We start from the raw sequence: 25,332 nt of genomic DNA on the forward strand, positions 1-25,332 counted from the left end.
TAAAATTTAGATAACGATGTGCAGTGGTATCGGTGCCAGGGCCATCGCTAGACGTATACCAAACAAGCCAAAGCAAAATGGCCGCCGAAGTGTAAAGAGTATACTTTTTTAGAAGTTCGTGTTTTTCGCTTAATTTGATCATTATTTGTACATTTTTTATGAATTTTGGTGAGTCCAGTGGCTGCACAAAGATGCTCAGCACAAATATGCCCAAAACGCATAACTAAATTGTGAGTTTGAAGTGCGAAACAATGTGTTTCAAATCAAAGCTAAATTGTGGTTGCTGTTGCATTTACTACACACAAAAAAAAAAAACTACGGCCAGAAGCCAACAACTCAAGCGTACCCAACTGCAACCCCCGCGCCGAGTTTTATTTACCCACAACTAGCGACGAAGTAACAAACAGGTTTTTATTGTGTACAGACGTGTGTTTTTCTCTCTTTTAATTTATGCACACACATATATACAAACGTGTACACCTATACACACACGCACACACATGTAAACATACAAACCAAACATGAAGCATAAGCTTAAAAACGAGTAAGACAAGAAAATACATAAATTTTAGGCGTGCGCGAGTGTATGTGAGTGAGTGTGTGTATGTGTGTAATGCTGTAAACAGCAGCAGCAAGCAGCAGTCGAGTGCTGAAGTGGCTCGCGATCAGCAGTGAGAGAGAACGAGAAAGAGATAACATAAAAAGGAATAAAATAAAAAATAAATGACTCGCTATACAACAGCTACAGGTGAATTTGTGGACTTGTTTCTACAGACCCCCGTCCCCCCACCCGACCCCTCGACTAGTTCTCTAAACAGTGGTCGAGGCGGTGGCCAAAGTGTTAGTGTCTTGTCTGGCCAAGAACTGTAAAAGGCAGCAGCACAAAAACGAGTTAGCTTCTAGCTGAGCTGAGCTGAGCCGAACTGTGCTGTGCTGTGCGAGTAGAAAATCTAATAAATTAGTGGCATAATCAATTCGCGTCGTTCTACAAAGTGTTTTTTGTTTAGTTTTTAGTTTGTAGCTGCAAACGCATATTGACTACTAACGGTAAAGTGACTCCAATTTCAAATGCAACAGTGACAGCAGTAACAACGCCCCAAAAATTGAAAAACAACAATATGAAAGTTCGATGCAAAGCTTAAGAGTCAAAGTGACAAAGGCGACAGCAGCCCAAAAGTGGAACGCGACACTTAACCTCAAAAGCACACACGCACCACTCCCCGCACCCCGCCCCGTTTTTTTAATGGGAATTGAATGCAACTGCGTATATATATATATGTATATATAATACGTATTTGTTGATTGTTGTTTGTTGATTTAAGCGCGCATGTTTTAACTTCAAATTAGAAACTCCCACGCTCATTTTACGCGCTTTAATAATAATGCTTTTTAGTTTTGTGAATGAATGAAAAACTTGTCGCGCCTTATTTGTTACTATGGCTATTAAAGAAAGAAAAAACTATATTTATTGATTCACAAATTGTGTGGAACTCATTTGTTTGTTACACTTGTGAATCATCTGCGCTTCCGCTGGAAAAAACTGAGCATTGCCTGTTGATTAAACTGGTTTAAATATATATATATGTGTGTGTGTGTGTGTGTGTGATTGTATCTAAGTGAATCATGTAGGAGGAGTTGGAATACAAATCGGAAGTAAAGCGATAGTTGGCAGCAACAGAAGCAGCAGCAGTTGCCAGTTGGAGTCAGTTGCACGCGATTACTCCGTGGATAAGAAGTGAAGTGAAAAGCAAAGTGGAAGACTTCAAAGTGCATTGAACTGAACACTAATGATAAGAAGCCCAATGAAAAGAGCAGCACACAAAGCATAGTATAATAAACAACAAGACAACAACAGCAACAGCAACAAAATCAACGAGCGGTATTTTAATTAAACCATATGATTATATAGTCATTATATACAATATACACATACATATATGTAGAATACAGAATAGATAGAGAAGAAGTAATGATTCTGGCTTGGAGCTCAGTCCTTAAGTCGATTAAGAAGCTAATAGAAGTATTTAATAATAGTGGTGTTAAAACTAAACGATATATGTCTAAAAAAAAAAAAAAAGAATATGAAAATGGTGTTCTGCAAGAGCAGCGCCTTAATTTGACAGACTTTTTAATCAGCAGCAGGTAATATTCGGCTTTGCACGCGCCTAATGATGTATCTTCTAGTCAAGAATATAACAGTGTGTTCTTGAGATATTTAAAGTCAATGATGAAACTAATGATATTCATCAATTTGGCATCGTATAAACTAAGTCGTTCGTTCAGCTTAACTAAAATCAGCTAATATGAATTACTAAATACTACACAAATATGCATAAAGATTGCAAAAAGCAACAGCTACCAGAAATACAGATATAGACGTCGAACCAGCCAGTCAGAGTCACTTTGTCTACGGTTAACGAATCACTTTATAAGGCAAATCCGCACTCTGTGCACAGGTGCCAACTGCCAACAGGTGTTGCTGTTGTTGTTGTCACAACGTATCTGGGCTTGTTGACTTCGAGTATTATTGACTAACTGAACGCCCACTGGCCAAACTGGTTGCATGCAGAAATAATGCGAACATCAGGTTTCCAGCCAATAATCTCTAGTATGTATAGTATTTGAGAGTATAGTGTATCCAATAGCCAAACGCAGAAATCAATTTCTTTTGGGGCACGTACAAACTTACACACTTATCTGTTGTCACGCTCACGCTACCCACAGCAAATGGAGCTGGGAGACGACAAACGACAAACGTGACATACATTTCACCGTTATCTTGATCAACTTGGCTTATCTGTGCAACACATACAGATAGACTGACAGACAGGCAGTCTCTCGGTCTGCTGCTTATCAGTGAGGGAAACCTGTGGAAAGTGTGAAAAGCAGCGGCGGCAAAAGCATCTGTACCCCATCCATAAATAGATAGACAGCTAGAAAGATAGATGATGCTAAAGGTAACTCAAACTGGAAGTTGAGCTCATCAATTAATTGCCACACACACACACACAGAGCCAGCATTTGTTGCTGGTCAACTGGTCGTCTGGCAAAAGCAGAACGCACTTCCTGGCATTGAACCAAATGCGACTTGTGAAACTTGAGACCGGGCCAAACATAAATATAAAATTGATAATGTGTATTCATAATATGTACAACATATGCATCATAACGAGGGCAGCTCAACAACAAAGCCGTTCACAATAGACATCAATTTATGTTCAAATCGGAGTCAGCAATAAGACATATTTTCATTTCTATACAACTTAAAACCAAAAAGTTAAAACCATCAATTACAAATCGTACCTCGTCGATCGTTATAAAGATGCTTTCACGTTGGCTAAGAATTTAAAATTACATTTCTATCTTTAAGCACGTAGGTTTCTCTTAGCTGTAGTTGGGAACTGACCTATCTGTTGGAGTCGACGCGGCTCGTTGACCGGCGGAACACGAAAAGCGTCGAAAATGAAAAGTTATCGTCTGTTGTAGATCTGAAACCACCCTCTCTCTCTCTCTCTTGCGTCTGACAAACAGAAATTCTTAAGGCCAATTGTAGACCCCCATAATTTCGACACTTGCACACACATTACATTACAAAACCGACATCAAATGGAATGGAATGGGCCAAGAGTCAGACGGCGGATCACTTGACCCCTGCCACCAACCACTGCTGTTGAAAACCTTCAAGCTGGAAAAACGATACCAGACACCAAATTCATTGACCAAACCAACAACATAAACAACAACAGCAGCAGCCGCAGCAAGTGTGACCTTCAATTGGCCAATAAAGCAATTTATTGAAGATCATCCGCCAGCAGCGTGTAGGTAAAAGTTGTCCAACTGTGACAAGAGGCGACGCACGATGAACGGTGAACGGTGCACGGTGCAGGGGCGTGAGAAACTGTAGCACAAATTTCCGGCGATCGTCATTAAAGAAAAAGAAAAAAAAACCTGAGAAGACCCACACATGGAAATTACGTGTGCGTGTGTGAGTGTGTGTGTGTGTGCGTGTGTGTGAAATAAACGTGTGATAAACATATTTTGCAGGACAGCACGTCCTGAAATGCTCTAACTTGTGTATCTATAGCTGATTAGATACCGAAAGCCACGGGGAAATCGACGGAAAATACCGCACGTGATTTCCAACAAAACAAATTTAAAAAAAAGTGGGAAAAACTCAAAACAGAATGAATCACACAAATTACCACAGGACACGATGTGAAACAGTGCGTGACATGTCAAGAAGGGTGCTGCACTGCACATAGACAGAGAGAGAGAGAGAGAGTCGTTAGAGAGGGCAGTGCTGCTAAAACTGTACTCGAAACTAAGCAGCTCTCAAAACTATTTCTCTCTAGTGTGTGGGCGTATAAGCTGCTGTATATTGTTGCCTTTATTGCTATTGCTGTTGTTGTTTTACTTACGTTTTATGTTTGCCGTTCGCCGCTCTGTTTGGCAATTTTGTTGTGTTCACCAGTTCTCTCGGCGTCAGTGTTCGACGAGTTCGCCCAACGTACGGTTCAGCTTGGTTTTTAGTCGATTTTAGAGCGATTTTCATAGAAAGTGTGAAAAAGTTGTGTATGCGTGTCTGTGTGTGTGTGTGTGTGCGTGCGTGTGAAGAATTCGCAAACACATTAACAAATGCGATCAAACAAGTTTTGATCATTGTTACACAAGAGAAATTTGGTAACAATAATAGGCAACAAATGAGTGAAAACTATTTTGTGTTACACAATAATGATGATAAAATACTGTTGTAATTTACAAATAAGAACTATTAACTTGTGCAAGAATTACAACATAATTTACTGATAAAGATATTCAAATGTTACTTAAATTATAAGTCAAGTATTATATAACTGAAAATCGTATAAGGTTTCTTATAAACGAACTCTTTGTGGCTATCTTTAAAGTCCAAATCTACGGATATGGCTCAATACACTCGGCAGGCTAGGAAGAAAAAAAAAAACAAAAGATGAAAGTTAACACGAAAACAAAGCGTAACCCATTAGCCTATTTTCCGCCATGGAAAACTCCTTGGGGAAACTCAAACACTTGACCAAAACCCGATCTACTAAAATTCCTTACATACAAGAAAACTAATCGTAACATTTTTTCATCTCATTGCAGGTTTTGCGTTTTCTTTTGAGTACATCAGCTAATAGCATTGAGAAAGAAACCGAAGAAGAAGAAGCGAAAGAAATCATCAAGCAAACGCAGTGAAAATTATAATATACAACAGCAATGCAATGTTAGTGAATGCAGCAGAAGCAGTAAACAACTGGCACGAAAATGACAGCAATCAAAATGACAAACTGCAGTGATTAAAACCAGTCGGAGAGTCAGGCAAGAGCCAAAGCCAGAGACAGCCCCATTGGCACCAGTAGACAGCCACAGCCACGACCAGAGCCAGCCAGCCAGCCAGCTAGCGAGCCACTCAGTCTGTGAGTGTGCCAGTGGCAGCTGCACGACCAGCACTACCACCACCACCACCACTAGCAATAGCAATAGCATTATCAGCCGCACTGCTGAATCATCAGAATTGCAAAAAAGCCTGGCTCAACAGTTTTCAAGTGCGCTACGTCAATTGAAAATACTTAATTCTAGCTGTGCTGCAACAACTAAAGAACACGTCAAGAGACCTTCAGCGTTCATCGCCAACAGCAAAAGCAAAAGCAGCAGCAGCAACAATGCTAATTACTGACCGTAGCAGATATCAACACAACAAAAGCAGCCGCAGCATCAGCAGCCGCAGCATCAGCAGCAGCCACAGCAGGGCGAGGGCAACAACAACCAGAACGACAACAGCTGTCGCGCGGCATATGTTGGTGTTCCTCCTCGGCCCCAGTATCTGCCTCTGCCTTGCCAATGCTTGGATGCCCGATGTGCGGCCCGATTTGCAAACGAGTAAGTCGCCCACAAGCCACAGTCGCTCTTCTTGTTGTTATTATTATTATTATTATTACTGTAGTTGTAGTTGTTTAGTTGTGCCACTTGTTGTTTATTTTGCTGTTGTTTCTTTTGTTTGCCGTTTGCTGTTTTTATCACCAATCCACAATAACAATAACAACGGCAGCAGCAACAACAACAACAGCAAGCGGCTGCTTATCGCGCCCAATTTTTCGCAATGCTTGCAACAAATTAGCGTTTCCTCTGAAGCAACTTAGTAAATGGGCCAACTAATTGCAGACATAAATGTTTGCTATAAAATCCAATTGCTGCATGTTTTCAAGCACAGCTGCCCAACGATTATATAAATCGTTTTTTAAATGTATTTCACATTTAACAAGTACACTTCAATGTCAAGGCAGCGTTTATTACAGCAACGCAGCACAATTAACACAAGAACAGCGCACGAGTTGTACTTAAAATCTCATATTTACAGTTAAAATTCGCTTAAGAGCTGTTTTCAACACTGTTTTAATGTAATTTACTTCACTTAATATATATATATAGTTTTTTTACTCTCAATTTTCAAACTTGTTGCGATAATATTAACAAAATTCGTTTCAATAACTTTAATTTATTAAATAGAATAGAAGAAGATGGTAATCTCAAACTAATGATCTTCAGAGAATATACCAATATAATTTCCTCTCTTAAATAACATTTATTTTCCATTAAATGAATCTTGATAAACTAGGTGCTTTCCATTTTGAAACAATTGAAATCGAAATTAAACGACTTTTATTTGTATTCGCAGAGGCAGACAAAGTGACGGCGAGTTTCTTTGGCAACACGACGGACTATTATAAGATTTTGGGCTACGATGATGAGAATATTCTCGTGGGTGCCAAGTAAGTATACGATTCCTTATTCGATTGTAAGTATGTGTGCGCATATGGACTTTGAATGCCTTAAGGTTTTCACTCGATTGCCATTTGCGAATGAGCAAAATAATCAATTGTTTTCCACCTGAGCTGAATGCATAAATACTTGTTTTTATTGGCACGAGCTAACTTAAATATTTATTACAAAAAAAAAAAACCACGGCAAGAAAAATATGTGTTCGATTCGCGGAATAATTAACGTGCCATTGATATTACGAGGGTTTTATTTATTCTCCTAGCAACTATTTTTGTTGTTGAGTTTGTGTTAATTTTGTTCAGTTTAGATATACAAACAACCGAGTGCAAATCTCGCATTTCTCATTCGATTTCGTGGAACCAACAACTTGTTTACTTTACGTATAATTCTGTTCAAGCATTCGCCTGAATTGAAGCATGCAAAAGTGCAATTTTTCATGTACCCCGAATTATTGCTATAAATATAAAAATTATGGATCACTTAAAATTTCAAGTTTAGTTGCACTTTTTTTTAAAAAACAAAAACATTATTAATCAGCAAATAATTCAAGCTATACAAATATAATATAAAAAACATAATTATAGTAGTAAAGATTTATAAAAGCTGTGTTTAAATTTAGATAACCCCTCGCAACTCAAACAGAGCGTTAAGGCCAAGAGCAATGTGTTTTATTATTTTATGGAATAAAAACTAGGAAATAATTTGTAGATGTGTTTTCTAGTTTCTGTTCGGGTTATAAACTGGGAACATGGCATGAAAATACACGATGGCAATTAAAAGCGCAATTGCATATTTTGAGTGCTCAATTTATACAATGTATGAATGAGCTCAAATTATTTTTGCGAGAAGAACCTTGACAAACTGTTTGGCATGTTTAACGTGTGCTTCTCTCTACAAGTCCCTTCTCATCTCCCCGCGCCTCATTTATTTTTTGTTTGGCTGGGCAATTTGATTCATTAGCAGGCCACTGTGGCAATTAACTTGACAACTAACTAAATGATCGCTCTCTTTCGATCTCTCTCTCTTTCTCTCTCGATATGCAGGGACTTCTTTTACAACATCAGCATGCGCGGATTGAAGGAGAACAGTCGCCTGGTGTGGCCCAGTTCGGGTGCGGATCGGGAGCTGTGCATGCTGAAGGGCAAACACGAATGGGATTGCCACAACTATTTGCGTGTCTTCTCGCGACTCAATGATGGACAATTTCTGCTGTGCGGCACCAATTCGTACAAGCCACGTTGTCGCCACTATGCGAACGTCGAGCAGGCAGCATCGGACGGAGCAGATGCGACGGTCACCAGCTCCAGCTCCAGCGGCAACAGCATGCGCTATGAGATAACACGAGATGTGGAGGCGCAAGGCCTGTGCCCATATAGTCCCGCCCACAACAGCACCTACGCCTTTGCCGATGGGCAGTTGTATAGCGCCACTGTTGCCGATTTCTCTGGCGGTGATCCCTTGATTTATCGCGAGAATCTGCGCACCGAGCAATACGATCTCAAGCAGCTCAATCAACCGGATTTTGTGGGCGCCATTCAGCGCAATGGCTACGTGTTCTTCTTTTTCCGCGAACTGTCCATGGAGTACATGAACTTTGGCAAGGCGGTCTATTCGCGTGTGGGTCGTGTCTGCAAGAATGATCGTGGCGGTCCCTACAATCACGGCAAGAGCTGGACATCGTTCCTCAAGGCGCGGCTCAATTGCTCGATGCCCGGCGAATTTCCATTCTACTTTGATGAAATACGTAAGTGATGACTAACAGATTCATTCCCTTGACTCACCCCGATTGAGCACATATACTAAATTTAGTCAAAAGGAATTCCAGTTTTAGTATTCAATTAACATGGCATGCATCTCTCTCTCTCTCTCTCTCTCTCTCTCTCTCCGTTTATAGAGGCCATAAGTCCGATTGTGGAGAGTGGCGCCAATGCAATGGTTTATGCCGTGTTTACAACCTCGGTGAATGCCATACCCGGGTCGGCGGTGTGCGCCTATCGTGTGGATGATATATTGGCCGCCTTTAATGGAGACTTCAAGTCGCAAAAGGACTCACAATCGCACTGGCTGCCCGTTGAGCAGACACAGGTGCCCAAGCCACGTCCCGGCCAGTGTGTGGATGATTCGCGCACGCTGACCAGCATTGCGGTGAACTTTATTAAGAATCATCCACTAATGGAGACAGCTGTGCCTGCTGTGCACGGCCGTCCGCTGCTGACCAAGGTGAATCTACATCACCGACTGACGGCGATTTCGGTGGATCCGCAGGTGCGCGCATTGAATGGCAAAAAATATGATGTCGTCTACAGCGGCACTGATGACGGCAAAGTGACGAAGTTCATCAATACGGTGACAATGCATCAGAATGGCAGCACCGAACGCCTGCGCACCGTGGTCATCTCCGAGATGCAGGTTCTGCCGCTGGGCACTCCAGTGCGCGAACTGGTCATCTCCTCCAAGAAGAACACACTCGTTGTGGTGAGCGATGGGCGACTGGTGACGGTGCCACTGCATCACTGCTCGCTGATTGTCGACTGCCTGGGCTGTTTGAGCTTGCAGGATCCGAACTGTGCCTGGGATCTGCAGACGCACGAGTGCAAGAATTTGGCTGCCAGTCAACATAAGTTCGGCACCAAAAGCTATCTGCAGAGTCTAAATACGACTAAAAAGGCAGCGGCATCTTTGTGCCCGAAAACTGCTGCGGATCCAGTAATTGTTACCATGGCACCATCACAAATGGAGGAAGTGCAAAAGCTCCACTACGCCAGCATGGGTGGTGCGCCAGCGGAGGTGCAGCCCAGCCAGGAACAGCAGCCAACAGGCAGCGGTGCTGACCTAAATGACTATATTGATGAGAATAAAATACCGCAAGCATCTGTGGATCCCGAGCAGGTTATGACCAATCTGCATGGTGAGTGGCGCTCAACTCAATCCAAAAACAACTGCAACATTATATATCTCAATTTCTCACCATTTTGTAGATCCCCAGAAGTCAATTGCTGTCGTCAATGAGCTACAGACGGCATCGCCCATTACAAGCTACACCTTAATGTTGATCATATGTGCCTTCCTGATAACATTCTTTCTGGGCGGCTTTGCGGGCATTCGAATCAAGCAATGGTGCAACCAGAATCGACTTGATGCCAGCCATCACAATCACTTTGGCAAGCCCATGTAATTATATGAGAACTAACTGCAAAAATTTGGGCTCAAACTAAAATGTTTGTTATGTTTCTCTTGTTCCACAGTTCACAATTCAAGCATCCAAATAGCGGCAAGGACATTAATTTGTTAATCAACTCGAATTCATATACCACAACACAGAAAACACCGAATCTGGATCTTGAAAAGGATCGGAGTCACGAGTGCAAAAACTCCACAGAGCATTTGGAAAAGGAGCTACCCTGCAAAACGTCGACTCTGACAAAAGTGAAGCGAACTTATATCTGAAGTGGGGAAGGGAAAACAGCATCAGTTTTTTTGATGGCCAGTTTACCACAAAATTAGTTGAATTTTCATTGTTTATGTTGCTGTTAGTTGTTGTGAACCCACCCCGTTTGGACAAATCAACAGTTTTTCGATGCGTTTGAAACGTGTCTTGGTACATCCGAAACTGTTGTGCTTATATTTAGTTTTTTTTGTCAAGATTTAGTTAAATTTATCTACACAGCGTAGCGTCGAGTGCTCTGCTAGCAGAAAAGTTAATACCCCCGATAAAGAGTATGCTTTAGCTGCTACGAAGTATTCGATGCGACACGCCTATATGTTTATTTGGTAGTATAATTTGTAAGCACAATAATTAGAGCTTAGACGATGGCATATCACACATAGAATCTGATAATTGGGTTACACACAAAAATTGGCAATGTTTCTTTTGAACGGAGTTTTTTTGGGGTGTGCCCAAGAAAATAGCGAACCCACCCACAAATCGAATATTTTTCTCGAAATTCAAACGATTATTATTCTGTACAAGTATTTTGTTAGACTGAATATTTTTCTATAATTTTCTTTATAGTTTTCTATGTGCATGCTAAACAAAATGGTATTTAATAATATAAACTGCATATGTCTTGTGGCTAACAAATGCAATATAAATTGTATCTAACATAAAGCTCAATAAGGAATTGAATATAAGAGAATGTATTTTTGTAATTCGATTAGGTACCATCTAGACTTAAGGAACTTCATGATTTTTTAGGTTTAAATTCTGCGGTCAAACATAAATGAGGCTGATTCGTAAGAACTGAGATCCCTTGACACAGCAGCCTAAAACCATGAAGAGAAAGAATAACGCACAAATCTTGAAAGCACGCGCCTTACATAAAAATCAATCAATATAATCGATATATAAAAGCCTATATTTAGGCCTTAAATGTAAAGTTAAACATTATAGCCTAAGCATTACAATAAATACACACTTGCATGTATTTTTAAGCAGAATCAGCATTTTATATGTTTATGTTTACGTTTTAAGATGTTGTCCGTCCGTAACATGCAAATTTTGTATAAATAATAATCATAATATATTTTTATATATATCTTGTATCTAATATTCTATGAGTACAATTTTAAACAAAAAAAAAAAACAAAAAACAAAAAAAAAGAAGCAAAACAAATCCACTTCACACAAAAGAAAGATTTTTAAAATTTACAAAACATACATATATCGAAATTTTAAAGATCAGGAAATGGTCGTGCTCGAGTGACTCAGAAGCTACATCATAAATAAGATCAGAATCGAGCGATGCCATATCCTGATATATTCTCATATTGTGATAGATTTTATTGAAATTTTTATGATAAATGTAATATGCCTTTTCGGTTGAAAAACAAATGATATGTGTGAAAATGAGTCGTGATTGCATACAAATATTTACGATTGAAACCTTCGATTGGAAGAACAAAAAAAAAAAATTATAAAAAATGTATATTTTTTAACATATGTATGTACAAACGTATTGTACTTGATAAACTATTGTTGTAAAGGCATCCGATGAGCTATGCTAAATTTAATAAAGTCGTCATTTTTAATACAAATTCAATAAACTTGTCGTTTTTCGAATCTAAAATCAATGTTTTGGTTTTCTTGCAGTTGTTCACTATGTTATTTATTTTCTTAATTATGCTGAGTGAGACCCCGTACCACAATTTTTAATTGTTCTCTGAGGACAACTTTATGAAACATTTTAACTATGCCTTTATTTTGTTGTGTTGTCAAACTGTGAGTGCAGAATCGGATAAGTGTACTTAACAGCGCCATATGTTAACAGAGGATTTTCTGTAAAGGTAATTATTAGTATTTTTTCAGGCAGAATATAATACGACATGTGCACTTGGTCACACTGCTGTTAAGCATCGTTCATTTCCGTTTCGTGTTGCTTGGGTGTGGATTGATCTTTCTTTCCAATCCATTATTACCGTGTACATCTACAGTTCTTATAAACTTTTCCTAACTTAATGCTACTCAGCATTGAATCATTTTTGCTATACTACTTGCATTTACTCATATTGTGCATTCATTTGCCACAAATTTTCAACTTAAAAAATGGTAAGTACAATTTTAGATTTCGTATGTCAAATTTTGTTACACATTGATGAATGTTCTTTTTCTGAAGAGTCGGATGCTAGTAGACTCTTGCGAAAGAGGCGGCTAGCATTCTTTTCTTGTAGAAAGAATAAGAACGGCCAACTGATAAAGAATGAAATCAATTATATTTAAATGTGTTCAACTTGCACTCTAAAGCAATATTTCCTTGTTGCAGATATTTTCACACACGTGGCTGGAAGCCGGTTTCTGTACTGGAAGGGGAATGGCTTCGGTAGGTTTTGACTTTATTTCATTGAATTGTTTTGATTTTTCATGATGATAAGTTCAATCTGAACAAAGTGCTGTTGATTCACAACTTAAAATTAAACCAAAAGGATTCTGATTAATTCCATTAAACTGTTAAATAGTATGAATATAGTCACGTTTAGAAACTAACCTCAATTTATGTCCTTACAGGGTCAGAGATGTCCTTGCTTGCCAGTTTGAATGATGGCATTCCACTCAGAATGATGGTAAGTTTTTCATATGAAGTTTCGAACTAAAACTTTGAAATGATGATAGGTAATTACCGTACGATATCTGTGATTAAAAACCCCATGGCTGCAATTATTGCAACTGATGCATAATTGATTAATTTAAAAGTTCTTCAAAAATAAAGCACCACTTAACCCGAGCTTTTTTTTTTTAATTTTAGAACTTCTTTTATGGCCCGATGAGATCGTCATTTCCTTGCGAGACTCGATAAGGTAAGAAAAAGTCGAAATGTGTGCGAATTGTGTTCAAAAAGTGATGAAAGTAATTACCGTACGATTTCTGTGATTAAAAACCCCATGGCTGCATATTTTGCAACTGAATTTCAAACACAATTTCAAAAATATGTTACATTTTTCATCAATTGGCTAATTAATTTGTTTGTTTCCTTGCAGACGACATCACTCGCATAAAATATGGAAATAAAGTTCGTTTTATACAGCAAGGTAAGTTGAAATCATATTTATAGTTATGATGGTGCTCTACTGCTTAGATGATGAATACCTTTTTAATATCATAACTTTCGTTCTACTGAGTCGAAAATGCGGAGAAAGATTACTGAAACAAGCCCAAATGTAGAAATTTGTAGCAAGAAAAAAAACAAACATTAAATGCTAAAATGCTTGTTCATCTTTGCAGGGTAATCTCCAATTGAAGGCACCCGTCTGTTGGGAATTATTCTGTGTCGATAACACTTGAAGGTAAGCTCTATTTTACGCTCTGATAAATGCCAACTCTTTTTTTTTATATCTTGATGAGAAACTTACTCTGAAAACTATGCTGACCAACCAAGCAAAATTAACCAAAAGGATACTGATAATATTAATTTTTTATTAAATAATTTGAACCATTTAAATATGGACTCTTTTAACCAGATGTCGTTATTTCCTTTACAGCGCAACGTCAACCAGATAATGTCAAAATGGAAAGACAACTTCAAATTTACAGCCAGAGAGAGGTTGGTCATTATATCTATATACCCTTCAGTTCAGTTCACAAATCTATCATGATGTTAATTCAGTATAGTTCATTAGAAACAAACATGTTACAAGATTTTGAATCTGATTGATATAAATGATTATGATTGATTATGTACACAAAATTTATATTAATATTTACTCATCTCTGTTGCAGTTGCTGTGTCTTGGTATTTCTCGCTGCATCACATGAAAGACAATTTAAGGTATGTTTTAATTAATGCTCAGATCACCACGTACGAGATTTTGCTCTGATGAATTATCCTTAATCAGGATCCCTCTACTGAGTAGAACCCATAAAAAACCATGCGGTCAATCTTCCCCGACTGATTACAATCATCTTTTTTCCTAATTAAGTGTTTATAAACAGAAAAACTAAAATATTGAATTTTTTATTTACAGCTCTTGCTCGATATTTAGTCGACATTCTGAAATTACATTTGAGGGCGAGAAGACTGCAAAAGGTGTGTAATTTCGCAATCTTAAATATTTAAACATGTTGATCTGATGAACTATCCTTAATCAGGATCCCTCTACTGAGTAGAACCCATTAAAAACCATGCGGTCAATTTTTCCCTGACTGATCATATTCAACAGTTTTATTCTATGCTGAAATACTTTTCAAACAACTAATCGAGTGTCGCTTACTTGCAGGTCACAGATCTGGATAACTCTTACAATGGACTGCCTATATTCAGAGGAATCTTGTTAAGGTAAATTTCAACTACTTTAGTAATAGTTTTTATGTTTTATGATGAAAAATCCCACAACAGGGTATGTTCACTGAGTCACTCAAATCATGCTGACTTGTCTTCTTTCCCCAACTGATAATGCAATTTCTATTAAAGCAATGCATCAACTTTGCGAATCCAGCGAACTAACTTTCTATTCTTTTTTTTTTCAGAATGGCGACCTGGTTAAATGATGGATTGTCTCCCAGTCAGTCCAGTCTGTAGTACATTTCTTTAAATAAATAATTATGTTGTAAAGCCAAACCAAATAAATGATTAAACGAATGCAGTTCGCTAAATGTGTTTTTATTATTTGAGTTCACCGCAAGCATATACGATAATTTTTTGGGAAGGGGTTCCAGCTTTGTTGCCACAACGTTCCATCTTGCGCACCACATCCGCACCGCTGATGACATGCCCGAAGACCACGTGCTTGTTGTCCAGCCAGTCAGTTCTGTGTTGGATGAACTTTAAATTAAATTCACACTGAAATGAAATAGTTATCGATTCTTACTTGGTGGTGCATATGAAAAACTGTGAGCCATTTGTGTTGGGACCCGAATTGGCCATGGATAATGTGCCGAAGCTGTTGTGCTTCAAGTTGAAATTCTCATCGTTGAACTTCTTGCCGTAAATGGATTTGCCACCGGTGCCATTGTTATTCGTAAAATCTCCGCCCTGACACATCTGTATGAAATAAGTTTTGATATTAATGTGGATTCAATTGGGGTGTCAAGGTTTCCACTCACAAATTCTGGAATGATGCGATGAAAGGTGCAGCCCTTGTAGCCATAGCCCTGCTCATGGGTGCAGAGCTGGCGAAAGTTCTCCGCCGTCTTGGGCACCACATCGGCGCGAAGAAGCATCACAATGCGACCGGCATCGTTGCCACCGATCCGTATGTCAAAGAACACTTGCGGATTGCGTTTCTCCGATTTCTCAATTACCGCTGGCCCGGTCGATGGCGCCTCCACCTTCTCCGTATCCTTGTCAGCCTCTGGCTCACCATCCGCTTGCAATGTGGCGCCGGCATGTTTCTGCAGCCAGTCATCATCCGCCCAAACCGGCTTAAAGCTGTCCTCCTTCACGCGCACCGGTTTGGCCAAATTGACGCGTATCGTCCGACCGCACAGCTCGGAATCATTCTAAAAATCCAAGAGAGGTTATCAATTAGTCTTAATAAATATATAAATAAATTTGACTCACCATATTATCAATGGCAGAGGCGGCATCTTCATAATTCTCGTACTCAATAAAGGCGAATCCTCGATGCTTTTGTGACTCGTAGTCAACCGGCATTTGTATGTCCGCAATATCGCCAAACGGAATGAAGGCATTGTTTAGTAATCTTTCCGTGACCTCGTCGGCCAATCCACCAACATAAACGGTGCGTTTGTCATTCGACATTATTTCACAAAAACGTTTATTTTGTAAATAAAATGCGCCCAGCTGCTGAACAGCATTAATAAATTAACAGAATGGGCAACACAGCCAATACTAGGACTGCCAACTCGAGGTTTCAACTGGGTGGCAACGCTGGCATTACGTTAAAGCGCCAATATTCAAGTTGTTGGCTAATTGATTTACATGCTTTGACTTTATTAAGATAACGTTACATATTTTGATAGCTTGTTGTTCAGATAACGAGCTAGATTGATATACATATACTATATATATGACTACGCTTTTGCTTTTTAAATAATTTATTACGGTTATGTACATTAGAACTATCAACAAGTGTTACGTAAGATAAGATTTAATGCTACTAGGGCACAAGCCCTCCGCCGCCTCTGCACATTTCACAGTAATGTTACTATTATTTTTAGTCAGTGCAACCGGCACCAGAAAGCCCACAAGCATCAGACAATAGCCGGGAACATAGGCGTATGTGGCATAAGTGACAAGGGACAGGCAACTACCGAGGAGTACGTCTGCAAAAAATTCAAATTCGATTACATTCAAGTAAATATATATATATATGCACTCGGCTTTGGCCTGTTTTATTGAAAACTATATATATATAGTTTATATATATATACATATATATATAGTATATATAAGACAGGCCAGAGCCGAGTGCAGTTAGTCATTGCACCGCGCCTGACCGAAATAGATAAGATATCTGTGGAAGCAGCTACTGCTAACTGGTTTGGTGCTTGCTTTGACTATCTATTGAAGGCATATACAAATATATATATAGCCATGAGCATTTGATAACTTACTACAAAACACTTTCTCCCATGGCTCGCAAATGGAGATCTGTGTGTTGAGCTCATAGAGGCTATACAGCCATATCACATATCGTTTGAATTTCTCATAATTCTCGGACAATTTCCCAAACATGGCGCACCCGGGCAGATGATACAGGTTGGCGATGGTCGTCTACACGTTTGGAAGGTACACGGTGAACTAACAACTGAAACTGAACTGAAATGTACCTGGCGACAATCCTCAGCAAAAGAAGTAAATTGTGACCACGCCACAAAATACAAAATACAATCATACGTTATCAACAATTTTTTTGTTTTGTTGTAAATCGGGTTAAATACATACTTCTATGTTTTCGAAAACGACACGATAAGAAATACATATATATATATATGTATATACATAAATATATCATTTTTTTAGTATTTCGTATATTGATTAGCTTTGGCATTTTGAACATTATCTATGGAGACAGCGGAAGGAGCCGGCGCATATCAATTAATTTACACAAACGTCACATTATCAATCAGTGATGACGCATCAGTCGGCAAGTGGCACTATGGAGAGCAGGAGAACCCACACAGATAGGACGTCGTTAACATAGGCATTGATATGCACAGCCACACAGAACTCAACGTTTGCATTGTTATTGTAGTGAATACATGTGGTGCGAATACGTTCTGATATCGCAGCCAGATTCGTGTATGCAAAGTTTATGGTGAAGCCGTAAAGCTGATGATAAAGAATGTTATGTTATGATAAGGATGATTCGCATAAGTGGCATACTCACCCGATAATTCGGATATTCACGTTCCAGTTCCTCACTGAAGGCGGGCTCATCGTAACGACTTCCCGTGTATATAGCCAAGTTTTCCATTTCGCTTAAGATCTTCAGCAGGCGGGGCTGAAAGGCACTGCAAGCATTTGTGTTATCAATTGGTCATTTCATTTGTCGATTACAAAAATTATATGGCATTACTGCTAAGGACGTATGAACTAAACGTAATGAAGGCCTGGAGATAACAGAACTTAGTTGATACTGATTAAATGCAATATTGCTACTTATAATCGAAACTATTGTTAAGGGGAGCGATATTGAAATGGTTTTTGGGTAACCCACCGATTCCAGATGGTTTTGCGTGTGGTGCGCCAGGCACATATCTTCTTCATGATCTTGCGCTCGATTTGCTTTTGCAGTTGACCCAAATCGTAGCTGTGCTTGTAGGCATAGTCGAGCTTCTGTATGCCGCCTTGCGGCGCCGCCTGATGCTTATTGAACAGCGGCAACCAACAGGCTCCATCCTGCAGATTGAAATTCGTCATACTGACGCGCTCCTCCGCCTGAATATTAATGTAGATCTGTTGAGGGAGCAACAAACAGACACACAGTTTAAGAATTCTTGAAGAATTCTAAACAAATATAAGACTACACCTACATTTTGTGTGGTGACAATGCAATGGACTCGAGTCAGAGGGCAAAATGTGTCCTGAAGCTGATAGCGTTTGCCTGTTGTGGGTGCCAGGAGCACAAGATCACTGCTTTCCGGCTGGCGATAGATGACGAAAGTGCATTCGCCATAGGGACAGGCCAAACCCAACAAGAGCCAGCATTCTAGATTCAGAGCGAGCATATAATTGCACAGCAACACACCCAAATCCTTGACGGAACACCAGGTGCTGTCGAGCAGCGTTTGATTGTCCAGCCAAATGCCCTGAAAGCTCTGGCACGCGACCAACTGAGTCTTTAATGGAGAGAGCAGCGAGACGAAGCGGCAAATACTCTCCACACTCTGCAACTCGCTGGGCACCGGCACCGGCTCCAGCAGACGGGTGAGGCTAACTCGTTTGCCCAGCGAGGTGCAGATGAGTGGTTCCACATATCGATGCGGCTGCAGCAGCAACTGTTGCACCTCCACACGTCGTTCGTTCACAAATTGCTGCAACTCCGGCAGCTCGGCGCATGCCAGACTGCCCACTTGAACGGGCAACGGTTCGGTGATCGGCTCCACACTCAAAAAGTACCAGAGATGCACGGACTCCTTGAACTCGGGATATTGCTCAACGGATATATTTGTCACCGAGTCAATTAACGGTCGCTTGTAGCCCACCAGCACTTTGGGCATGTTCAGCTCGATGCATCCCTCAAACTGGAATGATGGAATGCATTTTCCACTGCATGCTGTGAAATTGGCTACAGGACTCACCTTGCGACTGATTAAGAGACTGCTGATGGGCACCCGATATTCGCCCAGCCAATTGCACTGCACCCTCTGGTAGAGATCCGACGCCTCGTCCGTATACTGCTGCTCGATGAGCTCGTCGAAGAGGCTAATTTTCAGATCGTCATGCAGATCGAAGGGCTGTCCGGTAATCTGTAGCTTGAGCTGCTCATTCCAGGTGGGATTCGAGCCTTCGGCCGTGCCACTGCGGCACAGCCTCTGGCCGTAGCTCAGTGTTACGAATGGACGGACATTCGAGTACATCAACGCTGCAAGGGATTCGATTATGAGACAAAAGATAACGATTCAGTTTGACACGCATTAAATCCATTCGTTTACTCACTTTGTGTAACAAATAGATTGGCGGACAAATCGCTGCCGGTACCGGTACCGGTGCCGGCACTGCTGCGTCGCCTGCTGATTGTCTGCTCCACGTTGACAATGTGGCGACTGCGCACCGGAACTCCCGTTGCACGGACCACATGCAATGAGATATTAAATTGCTGCACTTGATCCGCAGCATTTATTGGGTGCGGCTGCCAGGCGGGTTCACGTGGCGGCGTCATCGTCGCTGATACTCCACCGCCAAATAGTAGTGAACAGAATGCACGCCAGAGCCCCGACCAGCCAGCTGTGGATTGATCTATGCCATCTGGTCCCAGGAGCTGCACCAGCGGACGTGACGTCTGCAACAGCTTGGAACGTTGTGCACAATGGCTGGCTATCGTATTGTAGAGTAGCTGCAGGAACTTGCGTCCGCGATGCTTGTGCAAATCGATGGGATTCCATGTGGTGCCTGGATCCAGTAATTGGCTGCTGTTGCCATTCGATCCATTGGTCTCCTTCAGCTCGATCAGCTCGTGCTCCAGGGCGGGCACAAAGCTGAGCTGCTTGGTGTACAGGTTGCGCTTCAGGTGGCGCGAGTGCAGCAGTTGAAAGCGTCGATTCTCCAGCAGCTCCTCAACGCCACAAAATTGCAGCTGTTGCTCGGCAAATATGAGCGGCGCGCTCGTTGTCGTCCTTGAATTGTTTTTAGCAAGGACAAATGGCGCCTGTGGCTGCGGTGTCGCCTCCGCCTCAGCGGATGTGTTGATCACAGCCGGAAGTTTGCGCGTCAGCAACGTTTCCTTTAATTCATCCGGCAGCTTCTGTATGTCGTCCAGGTCAGTGACACTATCCTCATCCGTGTAGCGATAATCAGTGTGCAGATAGAGATCACCTTCCAGGTTAGGACTCGCTGCACCCGACGTCACCCGAAACTCAAGCTTCAGCGACGAGCTATCTCCCTTCGCCAATGTCAGTGGTGAGCTCATCAGCGCCAATTTCCTACTCTGTGACGTAATCGCCGATTTCTCATACAGCTGCAATTTATAAGCAATCGAATAATAGCATGATAATTGAGATAACCTGAATGCATATATGCTTAACTATAAATTGTACATGCTTAAGCTCCAATATTTTGATAAAGAATATAATAACTAATCAATGTACATGTATATACAGTGTCTCACAGTTCAACTGGAACAGCGCCTAGCAAAATATTTAAAGTGCTATAAAGTTTAAACAAAACAACAAACGCAAAATGTTTAAATGCCAATTTGTTTTATGTTATAGCACGTTTGAAAAGGAAGCTTCAGGTTTTATTAAAATATTAATTAATTAACTAAAATTAGTCAAAAACTGAAAACATGTCCAAAATACATGTCAAACTTTATTTCGGACAGTCTTAGAAAAGTAACATATTTCGCGTATAAAAACTTAAATAAGGATGTTAATACTTAGAATGATATCCTTTAGCCTTAATAACTTCCCTTAACCTATTATTCATGGAAGATACCAGCTTCCGGGTCGTTTCTGGACTGATTTTGCTCCACTCATCCAGCAGAGCATTCTTGAGATCGGATCTGTGATTCCGGATGGTATTTTCCAGCAGAGCCCACAAATTTTAAATAACATTTAAGTCTGGAGACTGGGCCTGTGGAATTATCATGTGGGGGCAGTTCCAGATATGCGAGGACTGTACTAATCCGGACTTATGCTTGGCTTTTGTCCTGGTCGTTGTCGTGGTAGAACCAGTTTATGGGGGTCATATAGTCATTTAGGTAGTTAATATATGTACCTGCCATCGGTCTTTGGAATTTTTGAAAAATATTGTACGAGTATAATTAGTTTATGCCATGCAATTAACATTTTTGCTAGACGTTGCCCGAAATGAACTGAGAGCCACTGTACATGTACATGTACATCAAAATATTTTGCGTTTGTTTCGTTGTTTAATCTTTATAGCACTCAAAATTTTTGGTAGACACTATATCAAATAAGCGGGGAGTTACTGTACATATAGACCAAAAGCGATAAAAAGTTCTGCGATTAAGCTGTCTAATTCAGTGCGTGCGCAAATCATGGCAGAGAAAGACCTAAGTTTTAAGTGGTCCGTGTTGCTGATGGTGCTACAACTGATCCTGGCTGGCACCGCGGAGGGTCAAAGGATACTGGATCGCTGCACCCTGGCCGTGAAAATGGATGAATTGGGCGTTCCACGGGATGAATTGGCGAGATATGTGTTTATTGCCAGAGAGTTGAGCAATTTTCGGACTAATGCGGTTAGTAGCCCGGATCCTCAGAATTATCGCAATTACGGAATATTCCAAATCAGTGATGGATGGTGGTGTCTGTCAGATAAGCGACTCTCCACTATAAATATCTGCAAAGTGGACTGTGAGCAGCTGCTGTCGGACAATATTCGTGCCTCCGTTAAATGCGCACAGGAAATAAAGAAGACTCATGGCTGGGATGCCTGGCAAAATGTCATGGTCCGATATGACGAAAGTGGACAAACCAGCGTCGATGATTGCTTCCCGGAGGAGACTTCTGTACAAGTTTCTACTGCTAATGACACTGCCACAGGGGGCAGTGGCAGATCACAGCAAACTTCCAACAGATTCCAAGTAAATAATGATGTGAGCATTAGCAATGATTGTATTATTTGGTCGAATTAAGGACATTGTGTACAGTGTCTCGCAGTTCAACTGGAACAGCGCCTAGCAAAATATTTAAAGTGCTATAACTTTTAAACAAAACAATAAACGCAAAATGTTTAAATGCCAATTTGTTTTATGTTATATCACGTTTGAAAAGGAAGCTTCAGTTTTTATTAAAATATTAAATAATTAACTGAAATTAGTCAAATACTGAAAACATATCCAAAATACATTTCAAAGTTTTTTTGGAACAGTCTTAGAAAAGTAACATATTAGGCGTATAAAAACTTAAATAAGGATGTTAATACTTAGTATGATATCCTTTACCCCTAATAAAGTCCCTTAACCTATTATTCATGGAAGATACCAGCTTCCGGGTCGTTTCTGGACTGATTTTGCTCCACTCATCCAGCAGAGCATTCTTGAGATCGGATCTGTGATTCCGGATGTTATTTTCGAGCAGAGCCCACAAATTTTAAATAACATTTAAATCTGGAGACTGGGCCTGTGGAATTATCATGTGGAGGCATATCCAGATATGCGAGGACCGTACTAATCCGGACTTATTCTTGGTTGTTGTCCTGGTCGTTGTCGTGGTAGATCTGGAAAGTACTCCGGATTCCTAGCTTCTCGGCACTTTGGAGTAAATTTTCCTTTAATATGTTGAAATACACACTCTTTTCCATTGTTGTTTCAAAAAACACCAAATTTCCGACGCCGGCTTCCGAGATAGATGCCCATACCATGACACTTCCTCCGTCGTGCTTGACTGTTGCCTTTAGGATTTTGGGACTCAGCTCAGTATTGGGCTGTCGCCACACATAATTCCGTCCGTCCGAGCCAAAAATGTTGAATTTGGACTCATCTGCAAATATGACTGTGTCCCAGAACTCCAAATCCTTGTCCAAGTGGGTTTTGGCGAACGTCATCCTAGTCCCTTTATTTTTTGCGCTTATAAAGGGCTTCTTCCGTGGTACTCGGGCATTAAAGTCATGTTTGCGCAGAACCCGGCGCACAGTTTCCACACTGCACTTTTTCCCCATTTCATCCTGCACCTGTTGAGTCAGTTTTGGAGCCGATAGCTTGGGATTTTCCCTTATTTTCCTGATGATCCTCCGCTCCTCCTGTTCGGTGAAAATCTTGTGTGGTGGCTTTCTGCCCTTGTCCTCTATCCGATTTTCGTCGACGAAGCGCCGAATGATATTGAATACAGTTGTGGTACTCAGATTTACCATTTTAGCTATTTGGCGATATGAATATCCAATCCTGAAGTGTTCCAGGATCAATTTCCGTTGTTCAATGGTAGTCCGCTTGCACATAGTCCTTGTTGGCTGGTTGCACTCGAGATGCAGGATATAACTAATCTGACTACGAAGGATTGGTCTATTTATACCAAAAATAATCAACCTGACGTAAAAAATCTGGGTTTTATGGCACCCAGGTGTCCATAACGCCATTGTTCCACATAATATGTGACCACAAATTAAGGTACTTTTTTACATAACCCGACCTAGCCGGTGGGAAAACCCCAGTTTATGGGGGTCAAATAGTCATTTAGGTAGTATAATAATTTGTTTATGGCAGGCAATTAACTTTGTTGCTAGGCGCTGTTCCAGTTGAACTGCGAGACACTTTTTATTTAATACCGGAGATGTGATTCATTCGATTTTCTTGTTGAGCGCGTTTATGTCAGGCAATCAAACTGATAACGCAAAATGAAATGGTCAAGTTTACTATATAATAAACATTTGATAATAATAACGCATTGTCGAGAATAATCGCAACTCTTTAGTAGCTTACCCATATGTGAATCTGCTTGGGCAGCGAACGTTCGAGGAGAACGCCAATGCTCTCGTTCATGTAGACACGCAAATCGGGTTCTAGGCGATAGCAGCGCGTCTGCGCCACAAACTGTCTGTCCAAATAGAGCTTCAGATAGTAGTTGCGCACCTCGTTCCTTGAGCCAGGCGGCGGACACATTGTTAGTGCATTGTTTGGCAGCCGCAGCACATGTACCACCGGCTCCTCGGGATCCTGAAATGCACGCTCATAATGCATCTTCAGACTATCCATGATCGCTCCGAATTGCGGCTTACGTGGCGGTTTCAAGCGCGCCGACTGCTCGCCGCTACTCCATAAAAGTCGGCGCTGATAGTACAATTCCAAATGCTCGCGATACACCTCGGCCAGATCCGTTTCAAAGCGTTGCCGCCAGGCCGAGCATGAGGCATCCACATCATCGGGCGGCACCAGTCGCAAACTCAACTGGAAGCATGTGCACTGAAATTGTTGCTGTGTGCGCAGCTCCTTCAGCTTGGCCCAATGCTTGAGCAGACGCTGGAGCAGTGAACGCTCGGCCGTCGACTCGGCATAGTAGCGTTTGCGCAATTGTTGTGTCAATTCCAGCTGACGCTGGACATGCACAGCCAACTGTACCGCATGCTCCGGCTGATTGTTGACACTGATTAGCCTTGTTGCCACATTGCGTGCGATTTGCAGCTCCTCTCGCAATTGCTCGCATATATCGTTGCTCTCCTGCTGGACGTACAGATCGTACAGATCCTCCAGTTGCTGGGCCAGACGATGCTCCTCCAACAGCGATGGATGCGTGGTAAAACGCAACAGTTTCAGGCACACTTTCAGACAGCAACTTTTCACTGGCAATCCCTGGCACTGAGCCACCGGCACTGGTGCCAGGAATACGGTATTAAACTGTCGCGAACAATGGCTGCGATATAGCTGGCTATCAGTCACAAATCGAACTGCATCCGCATCCGTGAGATCGGCTATTAGTTGGGAATTTAGTTTGCAGTTTGCGCTGCTGCTGTTGCCTTTTCGACGGTTTCTCGCCTCCTCCTGGTAGCGATTCAGCATGCGTGCCTGAGATCGTTTCGGCATCGTACTGCAATCGCTCGACTGCAGTGGCAAATTTAACTGGCCACCTTTGGGCATCCACAGAAAACTGTTGTCATAGCAATGAGGCGCCTTGTACAATTGGGCCCAAACGAGCGGCGGCTCGGTTAGCTCAATCTCTATGAAATTGTCCGTTGAATCCTTAACATTTATTGCGAACGACTCCGCATCCGCCACACCGTCCACATCTTTGGCATGGAAAAAGTCCAGGCTGCGTGTCTCCAATTGCTGAGCACCTGCTTGCTGCTGGCCAGCAGTATTTCTATCAATACATTGGAAGAGCAATTGTTGAACTTCTCTCTCGGTTTTGCGATAAGCACGTGTCGTTTGCGTTTTGCGACGCTTTTTGCTTCGCCTTTTCTCGCGTTCCATATTTATTAGTGATTTGTAAAACACTGAAATAATTTAATATGTATTACATTTGAC

The 25,332-nt window shown here is 41.2% G+C and overlaps 5 protein-coding genes, 1 long non-coding RNA gene and 2 other non-coding genes across 9 annotated transcripts; 5 read left to right on the forward strand and 3 right to left on the reverse strand.

The window, feature by feature from the left end:
• Nucleotides 1–22: 22 nt before the first annotated feature.
• On the forward strand, nt 23–11,238 carry LOC6561190 (semaphorin-1A). Of its 2 annotated transcripts, none has more exons than XM_032735370.1 (7): nt 23–168; nt 5,125–5,901; nt 6,698–6,791; nt 7,845–8,545; nt 8,696–9,709; nt 9,780–9,972; nt 10,047–11,238. In XM_032735370.1, exons 2-7 carry the CDS (start codon nt 5,685–5,687, stop codon nt 10,246–10,248), a joined length of 2,421 nt encoding a protein of 806 aa, XP_032591261.1. In that variant the 5' UTR covers nt 23–168; nt 5,125–5,684; the 3' UTR covers nt 10,249–11,238. The 2 variants fall into 2 exon arrangements, with proteins under 2 accessions (XP_032591261.1, XP_001986034.2); XM_001985998.2 differs by having other exon boundaries at nt 75–230.
• Nucleotides 11,239–12,207: 969 nt separating this feature from the next.
• LOC116805078 lies at nt 12,208–14,834 on the forward strand. Its single transcript, XR_004365008.2, has 11 exons — nt 12,208–12,346; nt 12,561–12,617; nt 12,803–12,858; nt 13,041–13,092; nt 13,273–13,323; nt 13,517–13,578; nt 13,774–13,835; nt 14,012–14,060; nt 14,257–14,318; nt 14,509–14,567; nt 14,759–14,834. It is a non-coding gene; the product is annotated as an uncharacterized LOC116805078 (long non-coding RNA).
• On the forward strand, nt 12,653–12,734 carry LOC6559397. Its single transcript, XR_047092.2, has one exon. It is a non-coding gene; the product is annotated as a small nucleolar RNA Me28S-Cm3227 (small nucleolar RNA).
• On the forward strand, nt 13,623–13,699 carry LOC116805147. Its single transcript, XR_004365060.1, has one exon. It is a non-coding gene; the product is annotated as a small nucleolar RNA Me28S-Cm3227 (small nucleolar RNA).
• A 41-nt stretch (nt 14,835–14,875) lies between the features above and the next one.
• LOC6560692 (peptidyl-prolyl cis-trans isomerase E) lies at nt 14,876–16,062 on the reverse strand. Its single transcript, XM_001985999.3, has 4 exons — nt 15,792–16,062; nt 15,335–15,730; nt 15,100–15,272; nt 14,876–15,039 (listed from the first exon to the last, which is right to left on the reverse strand). Exons 1-4 carry the CDS (start codon nt 15,990–15,992, stop codon nt 14,895–14,897), a joined length of 915 nt encoding a protein of 304 aa, XP_001986035.1. The 5' UTR covers nt 15,993–16,062; the 3' UTR covers nt 14,876–14,894.
• Nucleotides 16,063–16,270: 208 nt separating this feature from the next.
• On the reverse strand, nt 16,271–17,028 carry LOC6560693 (serine palmitoyltransferase small subunit B). Its single transcript, XM_001986000.2, has 2 exons — nt 16,808–17,028; nt 16,271–16,516 (listed from the first exon to the last, which is right to left on the reverse strand). The coding sequence occupies exons 1-2, from the start codon at nt 16,926–16,928 to the stop codon at nt 16,326–16,328; spliced, it is 312 nt and encodes a 103-aa protein (XP_001986036.1). The 5' UTR covers nt 16,929–17,028; the 3' UTR covers nt 16,271–16,325.
• Nucleotides 17,029–17,110: 82 nt separating this feature from the next.
• LOC6560507 (coiled-coil and C2 domain-containing protein 2A) lies at nt 17,111–25,303 on the reverse strand. Its single transcript, XM_001986001.2, has 7 exons — nt 23,794–25,303; nt 19,356–20,373; nt 18,998–19,281; nt 18,230–18,940; nt 17,914–18,152; nt 17,584–17,707; nt 17,111–17,525 (listed from the first exon to the last, which is right to left on the reverse strand). Exons 1-7 carry the CDS (start codon nt 25,276–25,278, stop codon nt 17,334–17,336), a joined length of 4,053 nt encoding a protein of 1,350 aa, XP_001986037.2. The 5' UTR covers nt 25,279–25,303; the 3' UTR covers nt 17,111–17,333.
• On the forward strand, nt 21,384–22,114 carry LOC6559630 (lysozyme P). The gene has a single exon (XM_001986003.2). The coding sequence runs from the start codon at nt 21,415–21,417 to the stop codon at nt 22,009–22,011; it is 597 nt and encodes a 198-aa protein (XP_001986039.1). The 5' UTR covers nt 21,384–21,414; the 3' UTR covers nt 22,012–22,114.
• Nucleotides 25,304–25,332: the final 29 nt, after the last annotated feature.

The sequence above is a fragment of the Drosophila grimshawi genome, unplaced genomic scaffold (genome assembly GCF_018153295.1).
Source record: "Drosophila grimshawi isolate 15287-2541.00 unplaced genomic scaffold, ASM1815329v1 contig_1367, whole genome shotgun sequence".
Taxonomy (NCBI): Eukaryota; Metazoa; Arthropoda; class Insecta; order Diptera; family Drosophilidae; genus Drosophila; species Drosophila grimshawi.